General features: G+C 34.3%; 1 protein-coding gene across 7 annotated transcripts in view; it reads right to left on the bottom strand.

Annotated features, from left to right (window-relative positions):
* Window positions 1-1,386: 1,386 nt before the first annotated feature.
* DMXL1 (Dmx like 1) overlaps window positions 1,387-27,983 on the bottom strand; it is a 141,065-nt gene continuing 114,468 nt past the window's right edge. For all 7 annotated transcript variants that reach the window (XM_042933590.1, XM_042933598.1, XM_042933615.1 and 4 more), the window contains 10 exons: window positions 26,192-26,278; window positions 22,572-22,693; window positions 22,062-22,203; window positions 18,344-18,404; window positions 16,708-16,835; window positions 13,396-13,488; window positions 11,710-11,801; window positions 10,562-10,614; window positions 6,256-6,473; window positions 1,387-3,522 (listed from right to left, as the gene is read on the bottom strand). In XM_042933590.1, coding sequence (XP_042789524.1) covers window positions 3,298-3,522; window positions 6,256-6,473; window positions 10,562-10,614; window positions 11,710-11,801; window positions 13,396-13,488; window positions 16,708-16,835; window positions 18,344-18,404; window positions 22,062-22,203; window positions 22,572-22,693; window positions 26,192-26,278 — 1,221 coding nt within the window. In that variant the 3' untranslated portion in view covers window positions 1,387-3,297. The remainder of the gene's footprint in view (window positions 3,523-6,255; window positions 6,474-10,561; window positions 10,615-11,709; window positions 11,802-13,395; window positions 13,489-16,707; window positions 16,836-18,343; window positions 18,405-22,061; window positions 22,204-22,571; window positions 22,694-26,191; window positions 26,279-27,983) is intronic.

Genomic DNA, 27,983 nt, shown 5'->3' with positions numbered 1-27,983 from the left:
TTACCTCCTTCTTCCCTTCTCCCATGTTAAACTTCTGTGTATTCTTCCATACATATTTGTCCCTACATACCTATAGGACTAAAAAAACCCTGAAATAATATGGGCTATTATACATTTTACTTAAAAAATTTTCTAACCTCTTTTCAGATCAACAGATACAAATCTGACATGCTTTTAGTGTTAAGAAAATATTGCACTGCAAGAATGTACTAAATTTATCCAACCATCTACCTAATTACCATTTAGATTTCCAGGGTGGGTTTTTTTTCCCTCCAGGTAGTTCACTAAATATCTTTGTACTTACACTTATGTGCAAGGTTGCTTTTATCCTGATAGGATAATTTCTCAAAAGACTGCTTGGTCCAACTGTGTGTATTCAATGTTAACACCAATCTAGGTAACGTTTTTGGAACGTACTTCTAGCAGCCGTGTTTCAGTGCACCCGTTTCCTTGCATCTCCACCAACACTGATGTTGCCACTTGACTTTATATGAATCTGATTGATGAAAAGCGGTATCATACTGTTGCTTTTTTTTTCCCCCCAACATTCCTTTAACCATTACTGAGGATGAACATATTTTATACTTGCTGGCTTTTTCAGTGTCCTGTTCTGTGAGTTGATTTCTCTAATAATTTATCATCTTAAAGTTCTCTTTGCCCCCATTCATTAAAGTTCTCTTTGTATATATGGACATTAATAATTTCCCTATTACTATACAAATATTTCTTTTAGCCTACCTGTAGTCTCCTGTCATGATATTAAATTTTTTGATTTAGTAAAATATGTCTGTCTGGGTTCCCAGCCCTGTTAAAAAAAAAAAGTGGTCATCACCACTTTCAGGTCATATAAGGTATTTCTTAAAGTGGGTATGTTTGTATGTGTTTTCACTGTTGAGACCAGTATGAGAAAATCTTGCAAATTTTTTTAAATAATTTAAAAAAAAAAAGGAGAAATGAATTTGGGCAAAATAAAGAGAGCAAGAAAGGAGGAAGGAACTGACCGTCTATAATTCTACAGAAGAAAAATTCTACATTTCAGAAAATGAGACTTGCAATGTTGTGAATTTTTCCATCATTACAAAGCCACATTCTCAGAAAAAACACAATTTAAAAAATGTATTTTGATGTATCCATTCCATTAATGTGGATGAAATTTTACATATATGTGCATCATTTTATATTTAGATACACATTCCAACTTTTTATTCTCCCCATTTTTGAATAACGCTTACCTATTAATTTAAAAAGATTATAAAAAAGGAAGAGCAAGGTATTTAGGAAAATTACTCAATGCTTCCTATATTTTACCAAATATAAATACAGAAATTCTCTATTTTAAAATGTCACATATACTTTAAGTCAACTAAAATTGCATAAATATTACTTAAAACAGTACCATGCTAAAAAAAAAGTCACTGCATGATTGTTTATTTAAAATATTATGACTCTGATGTAAATACATATGGGCTTACACAATTTATTACTCATATAAACCCTCAACGAAAATGCTTAATTGTTCATCCACAATGCCTTTTTTTTTTCTATTAAGCATAATAAATCTTCTATCTCATTGAAAGTGTTTAAAGCCGTTTGAATCTTGATTTGTGAAATTACTGAAAAATAACTTAAGCTTAACTGTATCAAACAATGGCATTGTTTGCAATGCTGTCACAGATTTCTCCATGGCAAAATAGTCACATATTGTTATTGCACAATTATAGATACAGGTTATTATGTGCACATGAACTCTCTACATAATTAATGACAGTGTTTTCACTGCAACTAGCTTAACACATTTAAAATTATGAATACAATTTACAAAATCTTTAACAATATACTTTTAAGATAAAAGTATCCTGAGGATATTACAAAATTCATTTTACCAGCCCTTCATTTCTTCACTTTGACTCTTTAATTTCCCAGATAACAGTTGTCCATATTTTGTTACATAAAAATGTTTTTATAGTTCCTATTAACAAAATATATTTAAGCTAAATAGTATATAATTGTCCCTTAAACACTTAGTCCCATCTGCTTCCAGTCTCCTTGGCTAAAATCAAGTATTTATCAAGTTTTCTATAATTTTTAACCAGAAAAGGTATAGCACAGAACAGACAGAAATAGGTTTAGCACATTTAAGTTAAAAGCATTGTGCATTTTTAATATTTTGGTCATATTTTATAGTAAAATAATATATTTTGGCAAAAAATAATAAAATATAAGGTTTAATTTATTTTCTATTAGTGGTAGATCTGGCGGGTATTTTACATTTGTAAATATCATCTATTTAATTTGACTGTCTTCACATTTGTTTCTAAAAACACTGCTATAAGGTGTTCAGAACTTTGAGACTAAAAGCACCTAAAAAGGAAAAAGAAATGTAAGTAAAATGTTTGGTGCTCAAAAATCCTGTGACAAATTTATAAATTTACTTTTAGGTGTCTCTTGTATACCAACACCGAATCGTTATTGCCTGCTAAGACTTAACTGATTCAAGATAATCTTTAAAATAATAATCTTGGATGTCTTCCTGAAATTATTTGAAAATCAGGATGGGAATTCAAAACTTAAGAACAAAAAAACATGAAAAAAAAAACAGTTGCAAAGAAAGTTGCTATTCTAGTGGCAGTAATTATTATGGCACAAAAACACATGAAAAGACTTGTAGTTTTCTCTGATATATACACAAACTAAGTTCAAGTAAGATGTATAAGATACATATATACACACACACACTGGGGCTTCAGTAAGGACACTGAGGAGAACTTTATATAATAAGACTAAGGTCCTAATGACAGTTTTTAATGAATATGTTCATTAGGTTTTTTATTCTTACCCAATTATCATTTATCATTAATTAATAGAAGAGTTTGAGATGTTTATGTATGAAAAAGGAAGTAACAGTGGTGAGTCAAGTGATGACTGATGTCAACTGCCTTTACATAAAGGGTATTTTTACTGTTAAATAAATTCATACAGAGATTTCTGCAGAAGAGTTTATCAACAATAAGGAAACGAAAGTCCTTTAACACTACGACATACTCAGCATAACATACTATAAATATGTACTATTACAGTATTACTTATACATTCTACTTTAGGTAATATAGTCTAATTCTGAATGACCTTGTTAGTTTTTAAGGCATCAGTGCATCCAGGGCAAAGCTCCATAAAGTAAGTATGAAACCAAGAAAGCATTAGTTTATCTGTGGCAGAGACAGAGTGATCAGTGGACACTGTATGTGTTGGCCACTTCCAGGGAATAGGTAATCAATTATACACCCTATTGTCAAACTGTCAGAGCATAAATTTCACATCATTTTTCAACACTTCATTTAGTGGGCTAAACTGATCCGGCAGTATCCTCATCTTCATTGTACCATCGGCTCCACATGAGAACACGTGGTTTGCTGGCCCCGTCTCAATCTGCATCACTCCAGTTCCAATGTTCCGGAAAATGGACTGCCGAGCATGTTCATTAATAAAAGTGTGGAGAAGAGTAAAGGTAGACAGACTCCAAATCTAAAAGATATTAGAAACAAAATTAAAAATTGACGTTGATGATTACATTAAAAATCCAAATGAAAATTTTAAGCCGGTTTTCTTGTGCAAAGAAGGAATTTCTAAAACAAATATGGAAAAAAAAAATCTGTGTAGGCCTAAGGTCATAACCTTTGGATACTATGTTGCAATTTCCCAATTCCCTTTGATATTATCACATTCTTCAAAATCTACTCATTAAACAGAAAGGTAATTTAAACCTTGCATTGGAGATGAGAACTTAGGTACTAGGAGGTCAAGTGTACACAGCTAAAGAAACTTGTAATATTGTAGGAACTACAATTAAGACTTCTTATCTTGGGGCACCTGGGTGGCTCAGTCGGTTGGGCATCTGACTTCAGCTCAGGTCATGATCTCACAGCTCGTGACTTCGAGCCCCGCGTCAGGCTCTGTGTCAACAACTCAGAGTCTGAAGCCTGCTTGAGATTCTGTGTCTCCCTCTCTCTCTGCCCCTCCCCCACTCATGCTCTGTCTCTGTCTCAAAAATAAATAAAAACATCAAAAAAAATTTAAAAAAAGACTTCTGATCTCTCAGCAAAGCTTGTGCTGTGTAGTTTATAATGGGGTAACCCCTTATAATACCCAGCAAGGGATTAGACCCACTGGAAAGAAGGCCTCAGAAAAGGAAAAACTATGTTCCACCCGCAAGATAAATTATCACATCTTCAGCAAACTTAATTTACTAAGATTTTCTCTTTTTAGCCCCTACCACAATAAATGCAACTATTCCTAAAGTAAGTTACTTACCAAGTAATTTATAAGCATGTTCAAGTATGTGACGGACTTAACTGCTTTTAGGACATCCATTTTAACTTTAGGGAAACCAAAATAGTTCTGATTTTTTGAGATCCCTTTTTTTGGAAAACTTACTTTTTCCTAAGAAATTCATTAGTACCTATTACTCTAGATTTGATTGTTAAGTTGTGATTCCTAAACATGTATTTTTTAAATGTTTATTTGTTTTGAGGGAGAGAGCACACATGTGAGCAGAGAAGGGGCAGAGACAGAGTGGGGGAGAGAGAATCCCAAGCAGGCTCCATGCTCAGTGCAGAGGCTGACTTGGGGCTCGATCTCACAACTGTGAAATCATGACTTGAGCTGAAATCGAGAGTCAGACACTTAACTGACTGAGCCACCCAGGTGCCCCAAGTTGTGACTTCTGAATACTATGCAGTAAACTTTCAAATCTGTTTTTACTTGATTAAATAATAAACCTCCGAATCAGAGCACAAACTAATCTAAAGAACTAATCTAAAACCTAATACAACTTGTTCTAAACTGAAGGCAGTTCAAGAAAGAAACTAGCTTCAAACTGAAGGAAAATAATTATGTATGGAAGTTAGTGTATACATTTGATTTTAGGAAAAGCCTTTTCAGGGCACCTGTATGGTTCAGTCGGTTAAGTGTCCAACTTCAGCTCAGGTCATGATCGTGTGGTTCTTGACTTGGAGACCCACAATGGGCTCTGTGCTGATAGCTCGGAGCCTGGAGCCTGCTCTGGATTCTGTGTCTGCCTCTCTCTCTCTCTGCCCCTCTCCGGCTTGCACTCTCTCTCTCAAAGTAAATAAATAAACATTAAAAAAAAAGCATTTTTAAAATTCCACAATTCTAGTTAATTATTTTTCTGGCTGGCAATTATGAAAACAATATGCATGTTGTAAAAAAAGTAGCCCAACTTATTATTTTTTTCTTTCTTTCTTTCTTTCTTTCTTTCTTTCTTTCTTTCTTTCTTTCTTTCTTTCTTTCTTTCTTTCTCCTTCTTCTTATTATTTTAATGTTTGTTTAATTTAAGAGAGAGAGAAACAGAGCGTGAGTGCAGGAGGGGCAAAGACAGAGGGAGACACAGAACCCAAAGCAGGCTCCTGGCTCTGACCTCTCAGCACAGAGCCTGAAGTGGGGCTCAAACTCACCAAGTGACTGAGCTCAAGTTGGTCACTTAGCTGTATGAGCCACCCAGGTACCCCCAAACTTATTCTTACTTAGTAGTCTCACTAGGGGTTAAATTAATGGATTCTAAGAATGTAGACTCCTTCAGTGGGTTGCTGGCCATTACAATAACTTAGGGAGTAGTCTAAACTGACTTACCCCTAGAGATTTTTCCAAGTGTGGCCAGAGGACTCTCCAACAAAACTGTTAGGTATGTACTGTAAAAATGCATACTGGTACCTAGCAATAGTACTTCTGGGATGGGATGCATTTAATAAGCTGCTTAACATTTTAAAAAACCTCTAAGTTTTAAACACGGTGGAGTGTGAGAAGCACAGGGCTTATCTAGGTACGTCCCTAACTTCTGAATCAGGCACTGAGTGGCTGGATGCTAATACTATATAAATGAAAAAATGGACAGTATTCAGGATAAAGGAAAATATTACTGCATTTCACAGTATCTGAAACTGAATTTGGTAACTCTGAAAATGGGAGTCAAGACTAATTCTAATGTTTGAAATATGTTTTATCTGTGGAAAATCAAGTGCTTTTGCACATTAATTAAGCCTATTTGAAAACTGAAAAAGAGACAATTTCAAGTTAAATATTTCATTCATTAAAAGATTTATTAAATAGCAACAAACATACTGCCTACAAAGGAGTTAGTATTTCTACTACGTAAATAGAATGGTATCAATACGAGTAAACACTTAAGGTTTCTGAAGATTTCTCTTCGTTTTGTAGACACTGTGGCATTACCATATTTACCTTTATGTTGCCTTCAGCAGATCCTGTAACAAAGTACTCTTCTGTTGGATCAATGGCAATGGCTTTAACAGGAGAATCATGGCTCTGGAAAAGCTGCCTCTGCTGTCGTTGCCGAAGGTCAAATGCACACGTAAAGCCTTTTCTGCCACCTGATATTAGTAGCTGGTGTTTTGGAGCATATGCTAAAACAGTAGCTCCACTATCATGGCAAGTAAAAGCTGAAAATTAAAATTGAAGTAAATCATGAAGTAAAACCCATTTAACAGTGTAAGCAAGAGACTTCTGACTTCTGGCCAAGGTAGAATGATAGATCACCAGATTCACCCACCTACCTCAAACCATTTAAAAAATTAAATGATATACAGGAAACAATGGTTGGAGACAATGGACACCAGGCAAAGAAAAATGATCTCTAAGAGATGGGAAGCAAACTGGGTGAGCCATACGACTGCCCCTGTTATTGCCTATGGAGGGTTTTCTGGCCATGGCGCAAGGGGAACCCGAGCTGGTCTGGGTTCCTGTTTCCACCAGTCATAGTGGAAAACCTCTTAATTCACAAAGGACAAAACAGAATACTCAGAAGGGTTCTGCCTCAGAAGCAGGTAAAATTTGTAATGCCTGGCATCTAATAAAAAACCAAGAGGCATACAAAGGAGAAAAATACAACCCATAATGAGAAGAAACTCCATCCAATGAAACTAACCCAAAAATTACACAGGTGATGGAATTAGTAGATAAAGAAATTAACAAGTCATTAAAAAAGAGATACAAATAAAAAAATCCAGAGATTAAAAACTACAATATTCAAATGAAACATGTACTACATGGGGTTAAGAGCAGATTAAACAATGCAAAAACAAAAATGGTGAAACTTGAAGACATACCAGTATGAGAACTAACAAAAATACAATGAATATTTTTTTCTTAAAAAAGAAGTGGATCTTAATAAATCTTAAAGAAAAAAAAAAGCCTGTCAATAGCTCAAAGACAACATGGCATAATGATGAAGAGTGAAGATTTGGGAGTTAGACTGTCAAGATTTAAATCTTGGTTTTTGCATGGATTTCAATATATACCTTAGGTAATTTTTTTTTTTTTAACTTACGTCTCAGTTTCATCATTTGTAAAAAAAAAAAAAAAAAAAAAAGGAGAAAACCCAGCCCACCTAATAGGTTTCTGTGAGGATTAAATTAGTTGACATATTTAAAACATGTACAGTTCCTGGCATATACTAAGTACTCAATAAAATTTAGTTACAATTACTATAAGAATCTAAAGAGAAAATTACAGGGAAAGATTCTTTGAATGTGACCAGCACTTAGAGATATAACTTGCACAGAATAAAATGCTGAAATTCTAACTCGTGATGAAGTTTGACTAATGGATACATCTGTGTAACCATCATGCAGGTCAAGACACAGAATGTTTTCATCATCCCAGATAATTCCCTCATGCCTTTTTGCAGTCAACCCTCCTCTCCCACAAAGGCAATCACTATTCTAGTTTTACCTCCATTCTTGAACTTCACATAAATGGAATTTTATAGTACATACTCTTTAGTGACTGGCTTCTTTTCATTCAACATAATGTTTAAGAGATTAATGAATGTTGTCACATATATCAGCAGATTATGCTTTTTTTTTTTTATTGGTTAATAGTATTCTATTACATAAATAGACCACTTTCCTATTGGATGTGTTTGTGTTCCTTCTAGTTTGGGGCTGTTATAAATAAAGCTGCTAAGTTTTATTACATTAATATATTAATATAATTGTATATTATTCCTATACAAGTCCTTTTGTGGATGTGTGCTTTCATTTCTCTTGGGCATATATGTAAAAGTACATACTGCTGGATCATGCTAGGTCCATGTTTAACTCTATTAGAAAATGTCAGTTTTCCATAGTAGCTGTATCATTTTAGACTCAGCAAATCATGAGGGCCCCAGGTTCTTTATACTCTCACCAATACTTGGTATCCCAAAATCATTAATTTTGGACATTTTACTATATAGAGTAGTATCTTATGATGATGTTAACCACATTTCATATGCTTACTTGCCATTAATCATTTTAGACTCAGCAAATCATGAGGGTTCCAGGTTCTTCATACTCTCACCAATACTTGGTATTCCAAAATCATTAATTTTGGACATTTTATTATATAGAGTAGTATCTTATGATCATGTTAACCACCTTTTCATATGCTTACTTGCCATTAATATACTGAGAAGATGGTCATTTTTTAAAGTCTTGAATATATCATTTCTTTCATGGATTATGCTTTAGGTATTGTATCTAAAAACTCAAGACTAAACCCAAGGTCACCTAGATTTTCTTCTCTATTTCCTTCTAGAAATTTTATAGTTTTGAATTTCACATGTAGATAATTCACATTAAATCAATTTTTATGAAAGGGGTGAGGTATGTACCTAGGTTCATTTTCTACATGTTGCCATCCAATTGTTATAGTATATTTTGACCACTATGCCTCCAATGAAGTGCCTTTGTACTTTTATTAATGATCAGTCTATTAAATACGTATGGGTTAATAAATGGGCTCTCTATTCTGTTCCATGATCTCTATTCTAAAGCCAATAACATGTGTTTATTACTGTAGTTTTATAGTAAGTCTTGAAAACAGTAATAGTGTGAGTCCTTCAAGTTTGTTTTTCTTCAGGGGCGCCTGGGTGGTTCAGTCAGTTAAGCATCCAGCTTTGGCTGAGGTCATGATCTCACAGTTCGTGGGTTGGAGCCCCACGTCAGGCTCTGTGCTGACAGCTCAGAGCCTGGAGCCTGCTTCAGATTCGGTGTCTCCCTTTCTCTCTGCCCCTCCCCCACTCATGCTGTTTCTCTGTCTCAAAAATGAATAAACAAAAAAAAAATTTTTAAAGATTGTTTTTCTTCAGTATCCAGTATTTTAGGTCTGTTGCCTCTCTATAGAAATTTTTATTTTTATTATTTTTTTAAATGTTTATTTTGTGTGTATGAGAAACAGAGAGAAACAGAGAAAGAGAGAGACAGAGAGACAGACATACACCAAGCAGGAGAGGGGGAGGGACAGAGAGAAAGGGAGACAGAATCCGAAGCAGACTCCAGGCTCTGAGCTGTCAGCACAGAGCCCAACACGAGGCTTGAAGCCACAAGCCGTGAGATCATAACCTGAGCCAAAGTGAGATGCTTAGCCAACTGAGCCACCTAGGCACCCCCTCTACAGAAATTGTTAGAACCAGTTCGCTGGTATGTACAACATAGTTTCCTGGGATTTTGACTGGGAATGTATTTAATCTATAAAGTTAGGAGGCAGTGGCATCTTAATAACTTTCATTGAGTCTTCCAATATGTGTATATGGGCTATTTCTCCATTTATTTAGATCTTTGATTTATCTTTTTTATAGTTTTCCCCAACAGAAGCTATACATATTTTTTTAGATTTATGCCTCAGTATTTCATTATTTTGGGTGCTGTTATAAATGGTGATTTTTTAAAATTCCAAATGCCAATTGTCCATTGCTGGTATATATGAAAGCAAGGGACTTTAGCATGATGACCCAATATCCTGTGACTCTACTACACTTACACTTTAGTTTCAAAAGTTTTTATCTTATTTTTGTTTTGTTTTTTTGTATATAGTCTTCAAGATTTTCTACATAATCAGGGTGCCTGTGTAGTTTAGTTGGTTAAGTGGCTAACCAGCTCAGATCATGATCTCACAGTTTGTGAGTTTGAGCCCCATGTTGGGCTCTGGGCTGACAGCTCAGAGCCTAGAGCCTGCTTCAAGTTCTGTATTTCCCTCTCTGACCCTCCCCCGCTCACACTCTCTCTCTCAAAAAAAAAAACCCAAACATTTAAAAAAATTAAAAAAAAATTTTTTTCTAAACAATCATGTCCTCTGTGAATAAAGGCAGTTTTATTTCTTCTCCTCCTAATGTACACCTTTTATTTCCTTTTCTTGTCTTACTGCATTAGTTAGGACTCCGAGTACCATTCTGAACAGGAGTGGAGAGAATGGGCATAATACTGTACAATAACTGATGCTCACAAAGATGACCTGTGGCTATCAGATTCAAAGTAAAAACATATGATTTTTATATTATCTATATTCCACTGTCCTTCATGAAGTACAGTGCAAAGTTAATTATATATGTTGTACTTTTCTGTTTTTAAACTCTACGCCATCATGGGCAAAATAAACCTCACAGGCTAAAAAATTTGTGTCATTAAAGACAAATTCATTAAAAAATTAGTTTATTGATTTTAGTCAAATTCTTGACTTTCAAAATTTGTAAAATGCTTTCAAAACTTACCATGGACTAAACTATTGGCAGGTGCCACAAGAGTATCCCACAAACATATATTTCTGAAAAAAAAAAAAAAAAAAATTACCTTTGAGTGACACAAAAATTTAACAACAGAATAAAAAGTAAGCTTGTTTCATATAGTTACATAACATTCAAACCTTGCTCTAACAAAAAATTCAAATACAAGTAACCAATATATTTATGTATGGTTAATTTTTACACAAAATTTTAAAAACTACTAACTTACAAAACTGATTAACTCTAGATTGACATGTATTTACAAATAATACTGTATGAAGTCTGAACATGGGAAATACCTTTTGTATCTGCTCATTTTGTAACCTAACAGATGGAAAATACCATTAGCAGGATACACTGAATTTCCCCGAACACAAATAAAACTTATTTCTGCTCTGAATGGGAGCACTTTTACTCCGTTCTATGAGTTACAGAAGAGACACAAATATATGTAAGGATTTCTATGGCAGATGGGCTGGAGACTCCATATTCTTACAATCCAATTTCTAGTGCAAAGTGAGGCCTCACAAATAAATGGAAAAACTCAGCAACCTCAGTAGACATTTACCTCAGAACTCAGCTGTGTGAGGGAAGTAAAACACGGGGGTGTGGAGACGGAGGCAGGAGGAGACATTTTCTTACCTATTTAAGGTTTTGGGGGAAATGTGGACAGGCTGCCACTTACTATCTGTCGTACAACTCAAAGAGGTCTTTGAGTTTCTCGTTATTGTGAAACACTGGTAATATCTATCTAAGAGAGCCACTGTGAGGATTAACAGAAGAGCAAGGTCAAGAAATAATGGTTCTTTCCTTTGCCTCAAGCTTTCTTAACACATAAGGAATAATATGGAGAAAAATTAATTTCACTATCAAATCATTTTTCTCTTTAAGTCTTAAAGTAGAAAACATCAGAATATTAAAAATACAGAAGGAACGGATGTTGTTTTTAATGCCACCAGAATTTCCTTGTCCTTACAATTAGAACACTAAAAATGCTCTAAGAAGGAAATCTTTATAATAAAAATATTGAAAAGCACAATTCTGAAAACAATCTTGAGATATAAGAACATAAAGCAAATAAGAAATAAAGCTGAGCTATAGAGACACACACTTACATTTCAGTTACAATCTCTTACCTATTGTCAGTTGAAAGACCAGCTGTAGCTATCAAAGAGGAGGAACTAACGAAGACAAAATCATTGGCTGTTTTGTTATGACACTGCCAGGTCTGGAATGGTTATGAAGAAACAAATGTTATTGCTGTCAGTAACAATTTTATAACCAAGTGGATGCATTCACCAAAAGGGATCATGTAATGTGTGGCTTACTTAAATCCCCTTGTATCTTTTTTTCACCCTGAACTTGTAGACAAGTTTCAAGAGTAAAACAGAGAATTCTCATATATCCTTTACCAAGATTCACCAATTTTTAACATTTTGTCACATTTGTTTTGTCCCTCCTCCTCTTTCCCTCTCTCTCTCTCTCACATGCACTTTCCCTGGACCATATAAATAAGCTGCATTATAAATTCTTATGAGACCTTTTGCTTTTGTTCATCTAAAAGTTAAAAAGAAAACAAAAGGAGGTTAAACGTTAAATATTTCTTAGAATATTTGTGAAAATTTGTCTCTTAGAAAAAAACCAGAATTTTAGATTATCTGAGAATGAATTATTTTCAGAAATATTTAAGCTTTTAAATAATTTTTCAAATATGTGAATAAAAACATATTAAGAGTCAACAAATTCAGAAATTTTACATTTCTGAATATTCCAGTAACAGTGACTTAATATGAGAGGTTTAGCAAATTATAAAGTCTTCCAAGTTTTATGTGTTCAGATATTTCTCTTCAATAAAAAATGACTTAAGTATGTCAAAATTATCACATCAAATATTTTTCCTTTGAGTCACTTCCCCATTCCATCTGACCATCACTGGAGCTGGATGATCATAAGTCCTTAAAACAAACAAAATGTACTTTAACCCCACAAAGCCAATAATGTACATTTTCAATCCAATTTATCTTTTTAGATGTTAAAAAAAAAAAAAGGCAGCCCCTTAGGGAATGTAAATTTACATATTTAAACCTTATGTTGGTTTTCTTTAAAAAAAAAAAAAAAATTCTTTTCAAATACCTCACCAGCCCTCTCTGCTTTGCTTGCTTTTACTTAGATCGGTACTGTATTCCAGAATCTAACCTTGAGTGAATTACCAGAACCTTAACCCATTTCTTGATTTTTTTTTTAATAGGTACTGCTTAGTCCTATAAAGGGCTTCACTAAAGAATATATTAAATACAAACTCAGTGGGTTTTTTTTGCCCCCAAACTCATTGCTCTGTGAAGCTACAGGAGGTTCATGAAGCTTGTGCAGTCCTGAATAGAGATCATCAGTTGTTTCTTTCTTTCTTTTTTTCCAAAGACATAGACAAGAAAATAATAGTACCAGCTATCACATATCCTTTCCACTTTGTTCACAGGGGACCAATTGCAGAAAAACCACAGACTGATGATCTGATGATCACTCTTTTTAGGTATAATCTTTACTGCAGCTCAGTGAGGCTGGAAAAGGGCTTGAGTAACCCACAGGTCACATGGGTCTCTGGAGGTACCATGTTTGTTCTATACAAGTTAATCTTCCAAGGCACTAGAGACCAAGACCTCACAGATTAATTTTCACATAATACAAGGACAGGAGTTTATAGTAAAGTGACTGAATACACAGAACTACATTTTGGCTTTAATATTTATTGCCTCAAACATATATTCTTGTTTTCCTTAAAATAAAAATTGAAAAAAGTTTAAAGGTAAGAAAATTTGGCTTACCAGGTATGGCTTAGGCATGCTTCCAGTTACTGGACAACATTTCCAGTTTGTCTGATACAGGCTTAAATATCCATCAGCATCAACTATTCCAAACTTAGAGAAAAAAAAAATTTTAAGTATTAAGTACATATCTACCCATACCTTCACTGTGAATCTCCTATTTTGATCTTAAACATTTAATTGATAAATTGACTTTACTTCACCTACACATGGATCTAGTCCAGAAAAACATTTAGCTGCTGCTTAAAAAAAGTTCCAGGTGACACAGAAGAAACAAACAGACACATTGTATTATACTAACCAACAGCATAGTCTATATATTCTCTAAAAGTACTCAAAAAATAGGATACTGGATTTACACATTAAGACATGTGACAAACTTTTAGGATATATAAAATAGAAAAGTGTTCATTTTCAAAAAGACAAAATAAGGACTTCTAGAATATTCAGTAAGGAAAACATGCAAACAACAGTAGAGTAAAATGAAACACAGATTTTTACAGTAAATGAATTCCTACTATGGAAACTCAAGGTAATTTCAGAGGGAAAATGTCAAAATTATACAATGGGGAAGTATATGTCACAAATCTAGAAGGATGAATAAGAGTAAACATTTTTTTCTTTAGATTACAAAAATAATGTTACTTAACAGTTTATAAAATAAATGTCTATTCTGAACTCCTGCCTTCTCCCATCTCCATATCTGGCAACTATTAACAATCTAAGGTGTTCCATTTCAGATTTATTCTCTGATTATTCAAACATGCACACATATAGGGTTTTTTAAAAAAAAATTAAAATAATAATAAATACACAATTCCACAATTACATTTTTGACTTATTATGGCCATCTTTTCACATCAGTACATTTAATCTACTTCATTCTTGTGCTGTATTACACTATATAGTTGTATTATAACTTTTGAAAACTTCTCCCTTATAGTTTCTAATTTTCCTGATTACAAAGTGCTGCTTTAAATATTCTGATACATATATCTTTGAGTATTTACGTACAATATGTATCTAGAAATGGGAAAGCTTTATCAAATGACATCATTTAAAATTGGCAGATGAAGGGGCACCTGGGTGGCTCAGTTGGTTAGGCATCCAACTTTGGCTCACGTCACGATCTCACAGCTCTTGGGTTTGAGTCTCTCATTGGGCTCTGTGCTGACAGCTCAGAGCCTGGAGCCTGCTTTGGATTCTGTGTCTCCCTCTCTCTCTGCCCCTCCCCTGCTCATGCTCTGTTTCTCTCACTCTCACAAGTAAATAAACATAAAAAAAAATTTTTTTTATTGAATAATAAAAAAGAATGTAGTATTTTCCTGAAAATTGTTTCTCACAGGTCATTTACTCTGCTTAATGCCTATTTTAGGCTCAATGAATTCTGGTGGCCCATTTCTGTTCATAATTGACAAATTGATCAGCATTACTGTCATCTGTTCTATTTACTGTAGTAGCCTTGCCTACTAAGGGAGATAGCATGCTTAGTTGTTATGCTATTTGGCTCCATCATGGCCAAGGTAAATGAACGCTAAGTTGACTGTTAAATATACTCGGGTAGGCAATGGAAAACAGTTTTCTGTGCTTTAAAATAGCGTATGTGGAAGGCTATACTGAGTGTTAAGTGGAAGGCTATACTGAGTATTAAATCTATAGAATAATTCAGACTGTAGAAGGTACTGAACGGCAAGGTAAAGAATATTGGCTTCAGGGGCACATGGGTGGCTCAGTCGGTTAAGCGTCCGACTTCAGCTCAGGTGGTAATCTCGCGGTCCGTGAGTTCAAGCCCCGCGTCGGGCTCTGTGCTGACAGCTCAGAACCTGGAGCCTGCTTCTGATTCTGTGTCTCCCTCTCTCTCTGACCCTCCCCCCATTCATGCTCTGTCTCTGTCTCAAAAATAAATAAACGTTAAAAAAATTTTTTTTAACAGAATATTGGTTTCATATATAATAAGGAGCCTTGAAAGGCTCTTGAACAGTCATGTTCATCTCCCTTATAATGTAGTTATGTAACTATGTTATTTGTTATGGAACCGTGCTGGCATCATGAAGGATGCCTTAGAAAGGTAAGGGTTGAGGTACAGGGACTAGTTAAGGAGCAATATAATAGTAACAGTAAAAAAGCACGAGCCATACGTTACACAAATGAAATTACAGTAGTACTCTAAAAGCTTCTAGATTAAGTACCCTCAATTTCCCATTAAAGGGTAAAGAACGTTGCTAACTGATATTAAGAATCCACATTCTCTCAAACTTTGTTTCATAGCTACATGAAAAAATTGTCATTGACTTTTGTGAAATGGTAAGAGAGCTAAGTGATGAATATGGTAGGCAAAAAGACTGCAGCGCACCATGATACGAGCAACACACGAGGGGGGTTGAAGGTTTGCAAGTTGAGAGGAAAGAAAGGAAAAGCAAGATGTCCCATCTGAGACGCCCCTGTGTGTTTTCCGTGAAGCATGGCTCTGAAGATGAAGAGCAGCCTGACTTCTCCTTTAATTGTTGTTTAAAGGGACAGTGAGATGCAAGGGGAGCAGCGAGGCAGTCAGATGAAAACAGGACTGTGCGAAGTGAAGACAGTACAAGTTCTATAGCAGGGCCGGCAAACTTTTTCTTAAAGGGGCATATAGTAGGCTTGCTATCTATAAAGTCTTTGCTTTCCTGAACTCCACTGTTGTAGTAGAAAAGTAGTCATGAAAACAAATAATGAGTGAGGTAGCTGTGTTCTAGTAAAACTTTATTTACAAAACATATGGCTAGGTCATAATTTGTTGATGCCCTGTTCTAAAGCAGTCCTCAAAAGTTTAATGTAGGTATAAATCACAAAAGAATCTGATTAAAATGCAGATAGCGATTCAGTAGGTCTGCAGTAGAGTAAGTAATCTGTATTTCTAATAAGCCCTCAGATTTTACTCACTACTTGTCCGTACTTTGATTAGGTTCCAGAGGACAAAGAAAGTACAAGTATTTTATAAAAAATGTGTAATATATGGTGGTCCTATAATCATTTGGTCCTTAAGCATCACTTAAGTGAATTTTAATGGATATATATACAGACATACACATACACTCAAACACACACACACACACACACACACACACACACACACACACACACACAATGTTGTTCCAGAAAGAACCAACTGAACATTAAGTGTTCTTGGGGAAGAATTTTATAAAACAGAATTCATATGGATTAATACTTTATCGTAAGTTCACTGAGCTGTTCTCTTCAGAAACCCAGACTAGTAACATTTATAAACCTCCAACATAATCAAACCATATTCCCATTTACATTTTCATATGCTACCTTGTTTCCTTGATAGTTAAATCTCATTCTTGTAACTCTTGAATTGCCACCAGATCGAAAACAGGTTATTTGTTGAGAATGGCCCCATTCAAACATTCTGACACTTCCATCTTGAGCTCCTGTCAGATCTGCAAAAAGGACAAATATTGTCAATTTATTACAGGAATCTTTGGTAAGTTAATTTGTGAATCCAATGTGCAAACCTTTATGACAGAGACACCTATGAAATAAATCACAGTCAATTGTTATGAAATTTCAATTGAATATTTTGAATCTTAAAAACAGTTTTATGATGACTTTCATTTGACTAAACACTACATGGCAGAAGCAATTAAATCAGACCTCTAAGGATTTTATTCCTTTTGAAATTATCTCAAAGAGGTTTTAACAGCCTTTAATAAATACTTTGTACAATAACCAGTTAACAAATCCTTGGGTGTACAAATGAGTCATTTCTTATCAGTCATACTATTAATGTTTAAATGTATACATTTTCTGTGGGGAAAAAAAAGATTATAGGAAGTCTTGAACGTCATGCATGGTAAAGAAAGATATCACTTCTAATACTTATTCTGATTGACCGGATAGCCCAAATATATGTTGTATGTTTCACTGAGGAATATGAATAAGCTAAATAACTATTAATTCTTTACTTTGCCAATTCCTAATTTGGTGATACTAGGAACCTATTTAATCTCCCTGAGCCTATTTCATATTGTCCTGTAAAAGGGGAATAATGATATATAATTTCATGGACAGCTGTCAGAAGGAAATGAGATAAACCTTATACATCATTTAGAAATATGCCTAACATGTAGGACTCAATTTATGTTAAGTATAATTATCAGTGGTAAGGTGGTATCCAATGTAGTAAAAACACTGATTAATTTTTAGATTATTTTATAACTTTAGTATAAGTAACAAAAGTTACTCTCTTCATTTTAAATATAAACCCTTGAATCCTTTTGTTAGATATGGCATATAATTTGGAAAACAGGTGCTTGTGGCACTTAGAACAGTGAAGAAGAAAAGGACACTGGTTTTGTCAACTGTATGTTATCAGAGTATCCCTCATAAAAAAAAGTAGTAAAATTTTTTTATATGTTATTAAATTGAAGGGACATGAATACCTCTTAATTAACATGCACTATGCTTATTACTATAACTGAAATAATTAACTGAAAATAACATATCCTGCCTGAGTGTATAAGAACTTACGACTAACCATTTCCTATGCTTACTATTAATTAGTGTATCTGATAAAAGGCAAATGGACAAAATATTAATAAAATACAAACTGATTATGATGAGGCAATAAGTGACCACAATATCATTCTAATTTACTTAATAAAATATGGGAGTGATCCTATTAAAATAATAACCAGTAATGTTCAAAAATAAAATGTGCTAACTTAGAAATACGCAGTCAAAATGGTAAAAATTTACTGCATCAAGTTAGCCTTCTCTATTAATTCCAGAAAATATCTTTTTCTATTTTTATCTAATTTTGAAATGAAGATTTTATTTACTAGCACACATTCTCTACAAGAAAAGTAAAATACTTGACTATCTTTCAATTGAAACTAAAAGCTTCCTTTAAACTGCTTAGAACACTGGCTAATTATGATCAACTTACAGTACGGAAGAGTTGGATGAGAAGTCATTCTTCTGACATTATTAATGGCTTTCTTAATCATCTGTTAAGAAAGAAAAATTGTTCTTCTATAGTTATGCCAGAAAGTAGTATTAAAGATACAAATTGTGACAGGAAATTCAAATAACATTTATTTATTTATTTTTATGTGATTCCATAACTACCATTATGGGTGCTAAAAATACCAAGCACGGTTAGCAGAAATTAAACTTAATAGCTCAGCTCTCTTACATTTAAGTATACATACATTTTCTGCATCACTGACAAGGCTCTAAGAACAAATTCACCTTGAGAATTTACTCTTACCTCCTTTCTTGCCAATTCTTTTCTGATCCCATTAAATTTATTGGAATAATCCTGAATAGTATAAGGTTAAAAAGACAGGCAGAAGCATGTGAAAAAAAAAAAGAGGTAAACAGAAATTGTATAAATTTTTAATTGCTAGTTTGGAATTGTTTAGCTATCCATTTTTAAGTCATGCTTTGAATGATTTAAGTAGCCTGTCAAATAAGAATAAATATGCAAAATTAAAGGGATAATTTTAATTAATAGAACAATTCCTATTTATATAGCACCATAAGTATAATTATATGCTATCCTAGGTTTGTAGCATCAGTCTTGAGTAGATTTTTTTGTTGTCTTGTGTATTTTAAACTTCGCATTACACTGAAGTTGCGAGTAAAGTGGGGATTTGGTAGGGAGGGAAGAGAGCAGGACAGCACAAATGGTGAAGGACAAAAACACTGAAAGGTGTTTATGGTTGTAATTATATTCCCAAAGCAGAAGTTGGTCATGACAACTATTCTTTTTTGTTCGAATTTGTAATTGAATAAATCAGTAAAGAAAATATTTTATTAATCCTCCACAAAAAAAGAAAACTTGCTGAATGTTTCTTTTGTTTAGTAAATTTCGTGTTGAAATCTCATGTTCCTTTTAATTAAGAAATGCTTAAATACTCCTGTTCTTTTTCCTTCGACTAAAGTATCCAAGAAAAACCATAAGTAAAAAAATACATAAACAGAGGTTTAAAAAATCTCTCAGAGCATGTACAGAACATTATAAAGGAAATAAATTGTTACTTATTTTAGAAGATCCATATAAAAAACAACCATTGTATTATACTGGGTCTTTTACTTAATGAAATGGGGCTCGTTCAGCTCATTATGCTTACAAATCACGATCATCTCCATTAAAAACATGTCCTTATAAGATGCAGACAGAAAGAAAATTCAGTCCTAACAGGAATGACAAAGGTAAATTTCTGTATTATAATGCTTTGGAGTATAAACAAGTATTTTCTGAGCACTGACTATATGTTAAACACTATTCTGGTTAGAGATCATCAGTGTCTAAGGGAGGCATAATGTAATCCTCAGGGAACTTACACCATTAAAAAAGACAACGAAAGAAAAGGCTGCTGGGGTGACTCAATGTCCTAAACATCTGACTCTTGATCTTGGCTCAGGTCATGATCGCACGGTTCCTTTGTTCGAGCCCCACGTCAGGCTATGCACTGACACAGCGGAACCTGCTTGGGATTCTCTGTCTTCTTCTCCCCCCCCTCTCTCTGCCTCTCCCCTGTTCACATGCTCACTCTCAAACTAAATAAATAAACGTTACCCAAAAAAGACAACTAAATAATAAACAGATAATATCAAAACTGATAAAGGCCATAAATATGATAAAATGGGATAATATGATACTGAGTGACTACAGGGAGGGGAGAGAGGAGCAGATGCTGTCACTAAGGAAGCAAGGGAAATTTCTGGGAATGTGAGTTGAGATCTGAAAGGTCAAAAAGAAAAAAAGGGTATTTGAAGCAGCAAGCATGGCAAAGGCTGTGGACAGGGCAGTGCACTTCATGCTTCCAGAGATGGAGACAAGGCCACTGTAAGCAGAGCAAAGTGAATCAGGTATAGAGTGAACAGAGGACGAGGCTGCAGAAGCTGGCAGGGGTCGAATCACACAGGACCTTAGCGCCATGTTAGGGACTTGTTTTTTTAAAGCTGTACCAGGAAATTTGAAAGTTTTAAACACCGGAGTAAGAGAGCACGTGACTCTTAATCTCTGGGTCATGAGTTCAAACCCCACAATAGGGATGGAGCCTACTTAAAAATCAATCAAACAAGTAAAATAAACAGTGGAGTGACAACCTAAATGATGCTTAGGAAACACCAACTCTGGCCGCTATATACAGAACAGAGGGAGAAAGTATGGAATCAGAGACCAGCAAGAAATCTGTTACAGGAAAAGCTGTAATACATTGTCTGAAACTGGAGTTGGAAAAATGGTCTTTTATGTCTATATTTTGTATATTCTCTTTAAGTTTCCCTTTAAAAGATGGTAATATCAGTAAGTTTTATAATTAATGTATTTTAATATATCTGTCAGTTGAAACAAATGAACTATAAATGACCAAGTCATTTGATTTGAATAATTACTATATTGCTTTTCAAATTCTTCAATACTTAAAACACTCCTACCTGAAATCCACGAGCTAAGAGGAACAGAAGACTTTAATATAATAAGCTCTACCACAGATTTGAGATAATGACCTAAGTTAAATCACTAGACCTTCTTGGAACTCAACCTTCATCTAAAAAATGGTAAGCAGGAGTAGTTATAACAGCCATCTCAACAGATACCTCAAAGAATAAAAGGGTTATATGACAAAAAATAAGGTTATATGACTGACAGAACTACATGAATATAAAACACTGTCAGGTATTATTAAAGATGATTAAGCCTTTACTTAAATAATTACCCTTAGTAAAAAAGTTTGGTGGGGGAGGCCAAGGAAAGAATACTGTAGGAATTAGGAAACTGAAAATAACCTCACCCCCAGAGAGCCACTGAAAGAATTACTGGTGCTGGGTTTCTCTGACTCTATGTATCATTAAGTATTAATAAAAGAATCTCATGGAGGTTTACACATGGATCACATCTTACTCAGGGCTCAAGAAAATCCTCAGACAAAATATAAACAAATTACTGTGGTTATGTTCCAATAAAACTTTACTTATAGACAATGAAATCTAATTTCATATCATTTTTATGTGTCACAAAATACCACTCTTCTTTTGACTCTTCCTGTGGCACTGAAAAATGTAAACTCTATCCTTAAGCAGGCTGTCTATACAGAAACAGCTGGTAAGCAGGATTTGACCCAGGGGCATCTGGGGGGCTCAGTCGGTTAAGCCACCGACTTCGGCTCAGGTCATGATCTCGCAGTTTGTGACTTCGAGCCCCACATCAGGCTCTGTGCTGACACCTCAGAGCCTGGAGCCTTCTTCGGATTCTGTGTCTCCCCCTCTGTGCACCCGTCCCCTGCGTCTCTCTGTCTCTCAATAATAAATAAATGTTTAAAAAAAGTTTTTAAAAAATGTTGAAAAAAAATGTTGAAAAAAAAAAAAGCAGGATTTGACCCTAGATCTTAGCTTGCTGAGGCTGATGTGTACCAATAAGTTCCAAATAATTACATAAAACGCAACTCCTTGTATTTTAAATTATTTATTTAAAATCATTTTATCTTTTTCAAGAGGAAACATGTTGTTCTTCATAATCAAAATTTATAATTTCCAGTAATTATGACTTACTAAAAAGTTGGGAATTTTTCAAAAATATGTTTAGATCACCCCTACTCTATTAAGCTAGAGGGGAAAAAAGGACATTTATGCACTACATTTTTAACTTGACGTACCACAGAGGCTCCTCTGCCGGTCTGTGTACTTCCAAGCCATGGCATATTGATCGGAGTGCCGGGATTGCTGTGTGTATATGGGGTTGTACCTTGCACAGCTGTTAAATCATCCCGAGCATGTATAACCAAGAAATCTTCTGATCTACAAAAGAATGTCAACCGGAATGAAAGCAATCCCATCAGTTCTTCATTTCTTCTGTTATACATGAAAGCTCTAATATATGATTTTCTATTTCCCTCCAAAATTAATTTTCTTCAGCTCTTAACCCCCAACTCAAAGACAGTAACTTCATATGTGAACAATTTTAGGTCCTCTCACTTTATTCTCTTCTAACTCTCAATTCCTTTCTTTAAAGTTCCTGCCACCCCCTTTGCACTCTTTTGCATATTGGCAACCATTGTATTTACAATCTAGGAATATTCCTCTAAATATCTTTTGAAAGTTACAGTCCTGTGGATATCATCATTTTTAACACAATGTTACTGAATAAAAACAAAGTATAAAAGTACCCTTTGTTTTCCATTTCAGTATCATCATCTACCCAAGTATAGATCTGTGTAGCCAGAATTCCAGAAACATCCAGCTCTTGAACATCATGGCTTGAAGCAATTGCTATGCAGTTTCTATTTGCCTGAAAAACAAATCATATGGTAACTTTTAAATAAAAAAGCATGCATATGCGCTACTTCTGAAAATGGAAACTACAAAATAGCTCCTAGAAATGGTAACTTTAAGATACAGAAAAGATAGCATTTTCACCAACGACTCTATAAAATTAATTCTAATAATTAAATCTTGAGTGTAATAATTTTCAGCTTGATCTTGGAGATATGTTTATGTTCAAAGAATTCAAGAGCATCTAACAGAAAGCCTCCTCTACATGGTAACACATATACTACTTTATTTCTTCTCCCATCATAGTCTTTCCAGTTTGCTAGTATGGTACAATCTCCCTAAGGTTTTGACACAGTTCAGAAATTTGAAGGAGCTGTTGAAAAAAGACAGAAGCTCTAGAAGGTAGAAAAAGGTGAGGGAAATAAGGAACATCACACTAAAATAATGGTGCATTATTCAAATAAGGTAGTAACACTTTCACTTAAAGCTTTTCAGTCCTAGACAAGAAAAACACAATTTGAGAAATGGTCACAAAGAAGAGATGCAGGGAGTAGAAAAAGAGTGGGGACGTATGCCAGAATAAATCATAAATTAAATGCTGGTGAGATTAAATGACCTAAAATTTTAACCATCTATGAACTGAAAATATACACTTCTAAAAGAGAAAATGAAAGGATACTGACAGCAAAGAGAAAACGAGGTTAATATTTCCACTATGTAAAATGCTAATACAAACTAAAACAAAAAAAATGAATATCCCAGACATAAATGGATAAGGAATTCTCCACGGGTCCCTCCATTTCTCCATCTTTTCTGAGCGACTTACTGACTGCTATTTGTTCTGGAGGATGGCTACATACCTACAGTGTCTCTCTCCAGATCAAAGGGCAGGTATATGTAATGTTCATTAGAGAGATTTAGGTTTCCTAAACTCAATGTTCCTTTCCTTACCATACAACCCATTCTGTGCAGTTATCATTTGACCTTCTCCCTGCCACTCTGTGGTAATTTGAACACAGGGAACCAGAGCATAAATGCTAATATTCCTGGATACTACTTCTGCTATTAGTAATAAACTGTAATGGTCTGTGGTCCAAGAGTCTGTGTCTTACAGCATTCGTTAAACTGAAAAGCTAACTTGCTAGCTTGAATGCGGGGAAAAAATGACACAGATAATTCACAACTAAACAAATGGGAAAAAGTTCAATCTCATCAACATTTTAAAATAATGCAATTTAAAGCAAAAGGTATTGTTTCTCAACTACAAATTTAGCAAGATGTAAAACAATAATAAATCAGGAGAAATAAAAATTAAACAGGTACCCTATTCTTATATAGTGGAACACAGATTTTATATATGTGGATGATTGTTCATTTTTTGTTACTTATATACATCCAAAAAAAAAAAGAGGCTGTAATATATCATATTACATAGATATTAGAACTGAGAACTGCCTAGCTAAGGGGCTGTTTCCAAACTTGCTTGTCTTCAACAGAATCAGTCACTGTTTGGGGGTGTGTAGAAGAGAGAAACGAGACAAAAGACACAGGGAAAGATGAGGGCAGAATGACAAAGGAACTACCTAGGAGAAATAGAAAGAAAGACACAGAATAGGATGATGGAGAAACAACTGGTGAAATGATTAATGAAGGGGTAATGCCATAGAATATTTACCTAAATAATATTTAAAACTTATTTTAAAATTAGGAATACTTGAAAAAGAAGATATACATACTTAAGTATATATATTTGTGTGTGTTGTGCGCGTGTGTATAAATAAAATTGTGCAGTAAAGCATTTAGGTAAGAGAAAAGAAGAAAATGATTAGAGTAATTTTTGACCTACATTACTGTATATCTAAGGTTATATCTCTTCAATAAGTAGCTTACAGACACTTTTGAGGAAGATGTTGAGTAGAAAACTAAGGAATGTAAAAGAAACACTAGTTAGGCAGCTACTACGGTTGTAAGTCAAAGAGAGAGAATTTCTCTAAGTCATATAAAAGCTTAAATTTGATCTAATATTAGTAATCACATTCAACATATTCATATAAGGAAAATAAAAAATCTTTTCTTTGGATTAAATGCTGTAATGTGTTATAAAATTCTCAAGGCCATTAAAAGCAAAAGTGAATTACTGGGACCTTATGAAGATAAAAAGCTTCTGCACAGCAAAGGAAACAACCAACAAAACTAAAAGGCAACCAACGGAATGGGAAAAGATATTTGCAAAAGACACATCAGACAAAGGGCTAGTATCCAAAATCTATAAAGAGCTCATCAAACTCCACACCCGAAAAACAAATAACCCAGTGAAGAAATGGGCAGAAAACATGAATAGACACTTCTCTAAAGAAGACATCCGGATGGCCAACAGGCACATGAAAAGATGTTCAACGTCGCTCCTTATCAGGGAAATACAAATCAAAACCACACTCAGATACCACCTCACGCCAGTCAGAGTGGCCAAAATGAAGAAATCAGGAGACTATAGATGCTGGAGAGGATGTGGAGAAACAGGAACCCTCTTGCACTGTTGGTGGGAATGCAAATTGGTGCAGCCGCTCTGGAAAGCAGTGTGGAGGTTCCTCAGAAAATTAAAAATAGACCTACCCTATGACCCAGCAATAGCACTGCTAGGAATTTATCCAAGGGATACAGGAGTACTGATGCATAGGGGCACCTGTACCCCAATGTTTATAGCGGCACTCTCAACAATAGCCAAATTATGGAAAGAGCCTAAATGTCCATCAACTGATGAATGGATAAAGAAATTGTGGTTTATATACACAATGGAATACTACGTGGCAGTGAGAAAAAATGAAATATGGCCTTTTGTAGCAACATGGATGGAACTGGAGAGTGTGATGCTAAGTGAAATAAGCCATACAGAGAAAGACAGATACCATATGGTTTCACTCTTATGTGGATCCTGAGAAACATAACAGAAACCCATGGGGGAGGGGAAGGAAAAAAAAAAAAAAAAAAAAGAGGTTAGAGTGGGAGAGAGCCAAAGCATAAGAGACTGTTAAAAACTGAGAACAAACTGAGGGTTGATGGGGGGTGGGAGGGAGGGCAGGGTGGGAGGGAGGGCAGGGTGGGTGATGGGTATTGAGGAGGGCACCTTTTGGGATGAGCACTGGGTGTTGTATGGAAACCAATTTGACAGTAAATTTCATATATTAAAAAATTAAAAAAAATAAAAAATAAAATAAAAAATAAAAAAAAATAAAATAAAATAAAAAAATAAATAAAATTCTCAAGGCTACTGCATATATAAATACTTGATATTCTGTGTAGTAATTAAACATTATTTTATCTCCTACATATGCAATATATAATTATCAAACAATATAATCATTTTATAAAATAAAATAACTTATTCAGATTGCAATTTAGGCAATGGGAAGTAGCTTTCAGACAGAAAAATACTAATACTGAATAAACTGACAAAACGGGACTTTCTTCAACCATGAATACTTAGTCATCAAAGAAAAAAAGTCTATCTACTTACTTTATTAACAGCAAAGGCAGTAATGATATCAGATTCCTTGTGAATAATCCTTGCTTTACCTCCAGGATATCCCAAGTCTGCTTCTATCTAAACAGAAGGAAATAGAACATAAAAATATAGTAATTTTAATCACAGGAAAAATAATATATGCAAATCTGTCATTTAATACTTGCATAAATTAAAGAAACTTTTTAAATATTTCATATATAAAGGTATTGTTTTACATGCTACTCATCCCTAAAATAAAACTCATGTGAACGGGGAAATTTAAACTTTTTCAAGCTTGCCTTTTCATATATAAAAAGACAGATGATACAAAATACAACTTAATTGCTCACGTTCCCAATAAGTTAACTGCAATGAATTAACTTTAAAGGATCAAGACATTCTAATCATTAAAACAAGATTTGTTTACCCTATTTCTTAGTATTATAATCTTTTGATAAATATTAGGTCAGAAAGTAAATATTTTTATATGTTTTGCAAGTCATAGAAGATCACTGTTGTATATTTATCTTTTCTTTTTTTTTTAGAACAACCTTTTAAAAATATAAGGACCATTCTTAGTGTACTGCCTGTAAAAAACAGGTCAAATATGGCCAGCTTACTGAATCCTGGTCTAAAACGGCTTTTATTTATAAAAACAAACAAACAAACAAACAACCTGAAACCCTGAAAGGCACAGTAATTTCCCCAGGGTCAGTAAGTCATTTTAGGTCAGTAGTCATTTTAATAGCTGAATAAACCATAATTCAATGTACTTTAGATGATGAGGGAACTAATCTGACCTTTAGCTTACCCCAAAGAAGGTATATACAAGGCCTTTGAACTCAGAAGAGAATACTGTATAAATCAGTATTTACTAAAATAAACAGAGGTAAAAAGAGAAGGCAATTATTAAGAATTAAAAATGTTAATATAGGATAGTGTTTCATCTTATTTTATATCCCTAACCTTCATTCTTTAAGATGAATTAGTATAAAATGGTTCACAACTCATTGAGAAGTGCGGACGTTATTAATCTAAGATAAGAATATAACAAATTTAATTCCTGCAAAGTTTAGATAAAAACATCACCAATGCCTGTCCAGTGTTTCACCAACAGAACTGAGTAGAATTAGCAGTATTTTTTAAATGGCAAATATGAAAGACTGTTGAATTGCAAAGGTGAGACGCCTAAGATAAAAACTCAAATAATCCTATGCCAACTAAACTCCTGGTCACTAGATGTAATGATGTCAAAGATGTTCGAATCTAAAATACAATCTGATAACAAACCAAAGATTTTCAGTGTTTGCCAAACATTTTGGTTGATTTGGGGTCAACCTCTTTTCTAACAAAAATCTTATCTCAAATTCTGTAATTTTATGACAAAATCCCAACTTAGTGACCTATCTATGATATCTGGTATCTAAAGTATACTGAGTGTCAGGGCGCCTGAATGGCTCAGTTGGTTAAGCGTCCGGCCTCAGCTTAGGGCGTGATCTCACGATTCGTGAGTTCGGCCCTGCGTTGGGCTCTGGGCTGACTGCTCGGAGCCTGGAGCCTGCTTCAGATTCTGTGTCTCCCTCTGTCTGCCCCTCTGCTGCTTGCACTCTGTCTCTTGCAATATCTCAAAAATAAATAAGCATTTAAAAAAACTAAAAAAATAAAGTATACTAAGTGTCTACTACTAGATTTTGAAGAAATTGGAAAGAGAGACAAATGATGTTTGCAGGCAGTGGAGGAGTATGTTATGTGCTGGTAACCGGTGGGTGGGGGGAAACATTACTAGTTTTAGCTGCAGAGCTTT

This window comes from Panthera leo, chromosome A1 (assembly GCF_018350215.1).
Source record: "Panthera leo isolate Ple1 chromosome A1, P.leo_Ple1_pat1.1, whole genome shotgun sequence".
NCBI lineage: Eukaryota > Metazoa > Chordata > Mammalia > Carnivora > Felidae > Panthera > Panthera leo.
The sequence above is the reverse complement of the archived record's forward strand: the minus strand, read 5'-3'. Positions and strand labels throughout refer to the sequence as shown.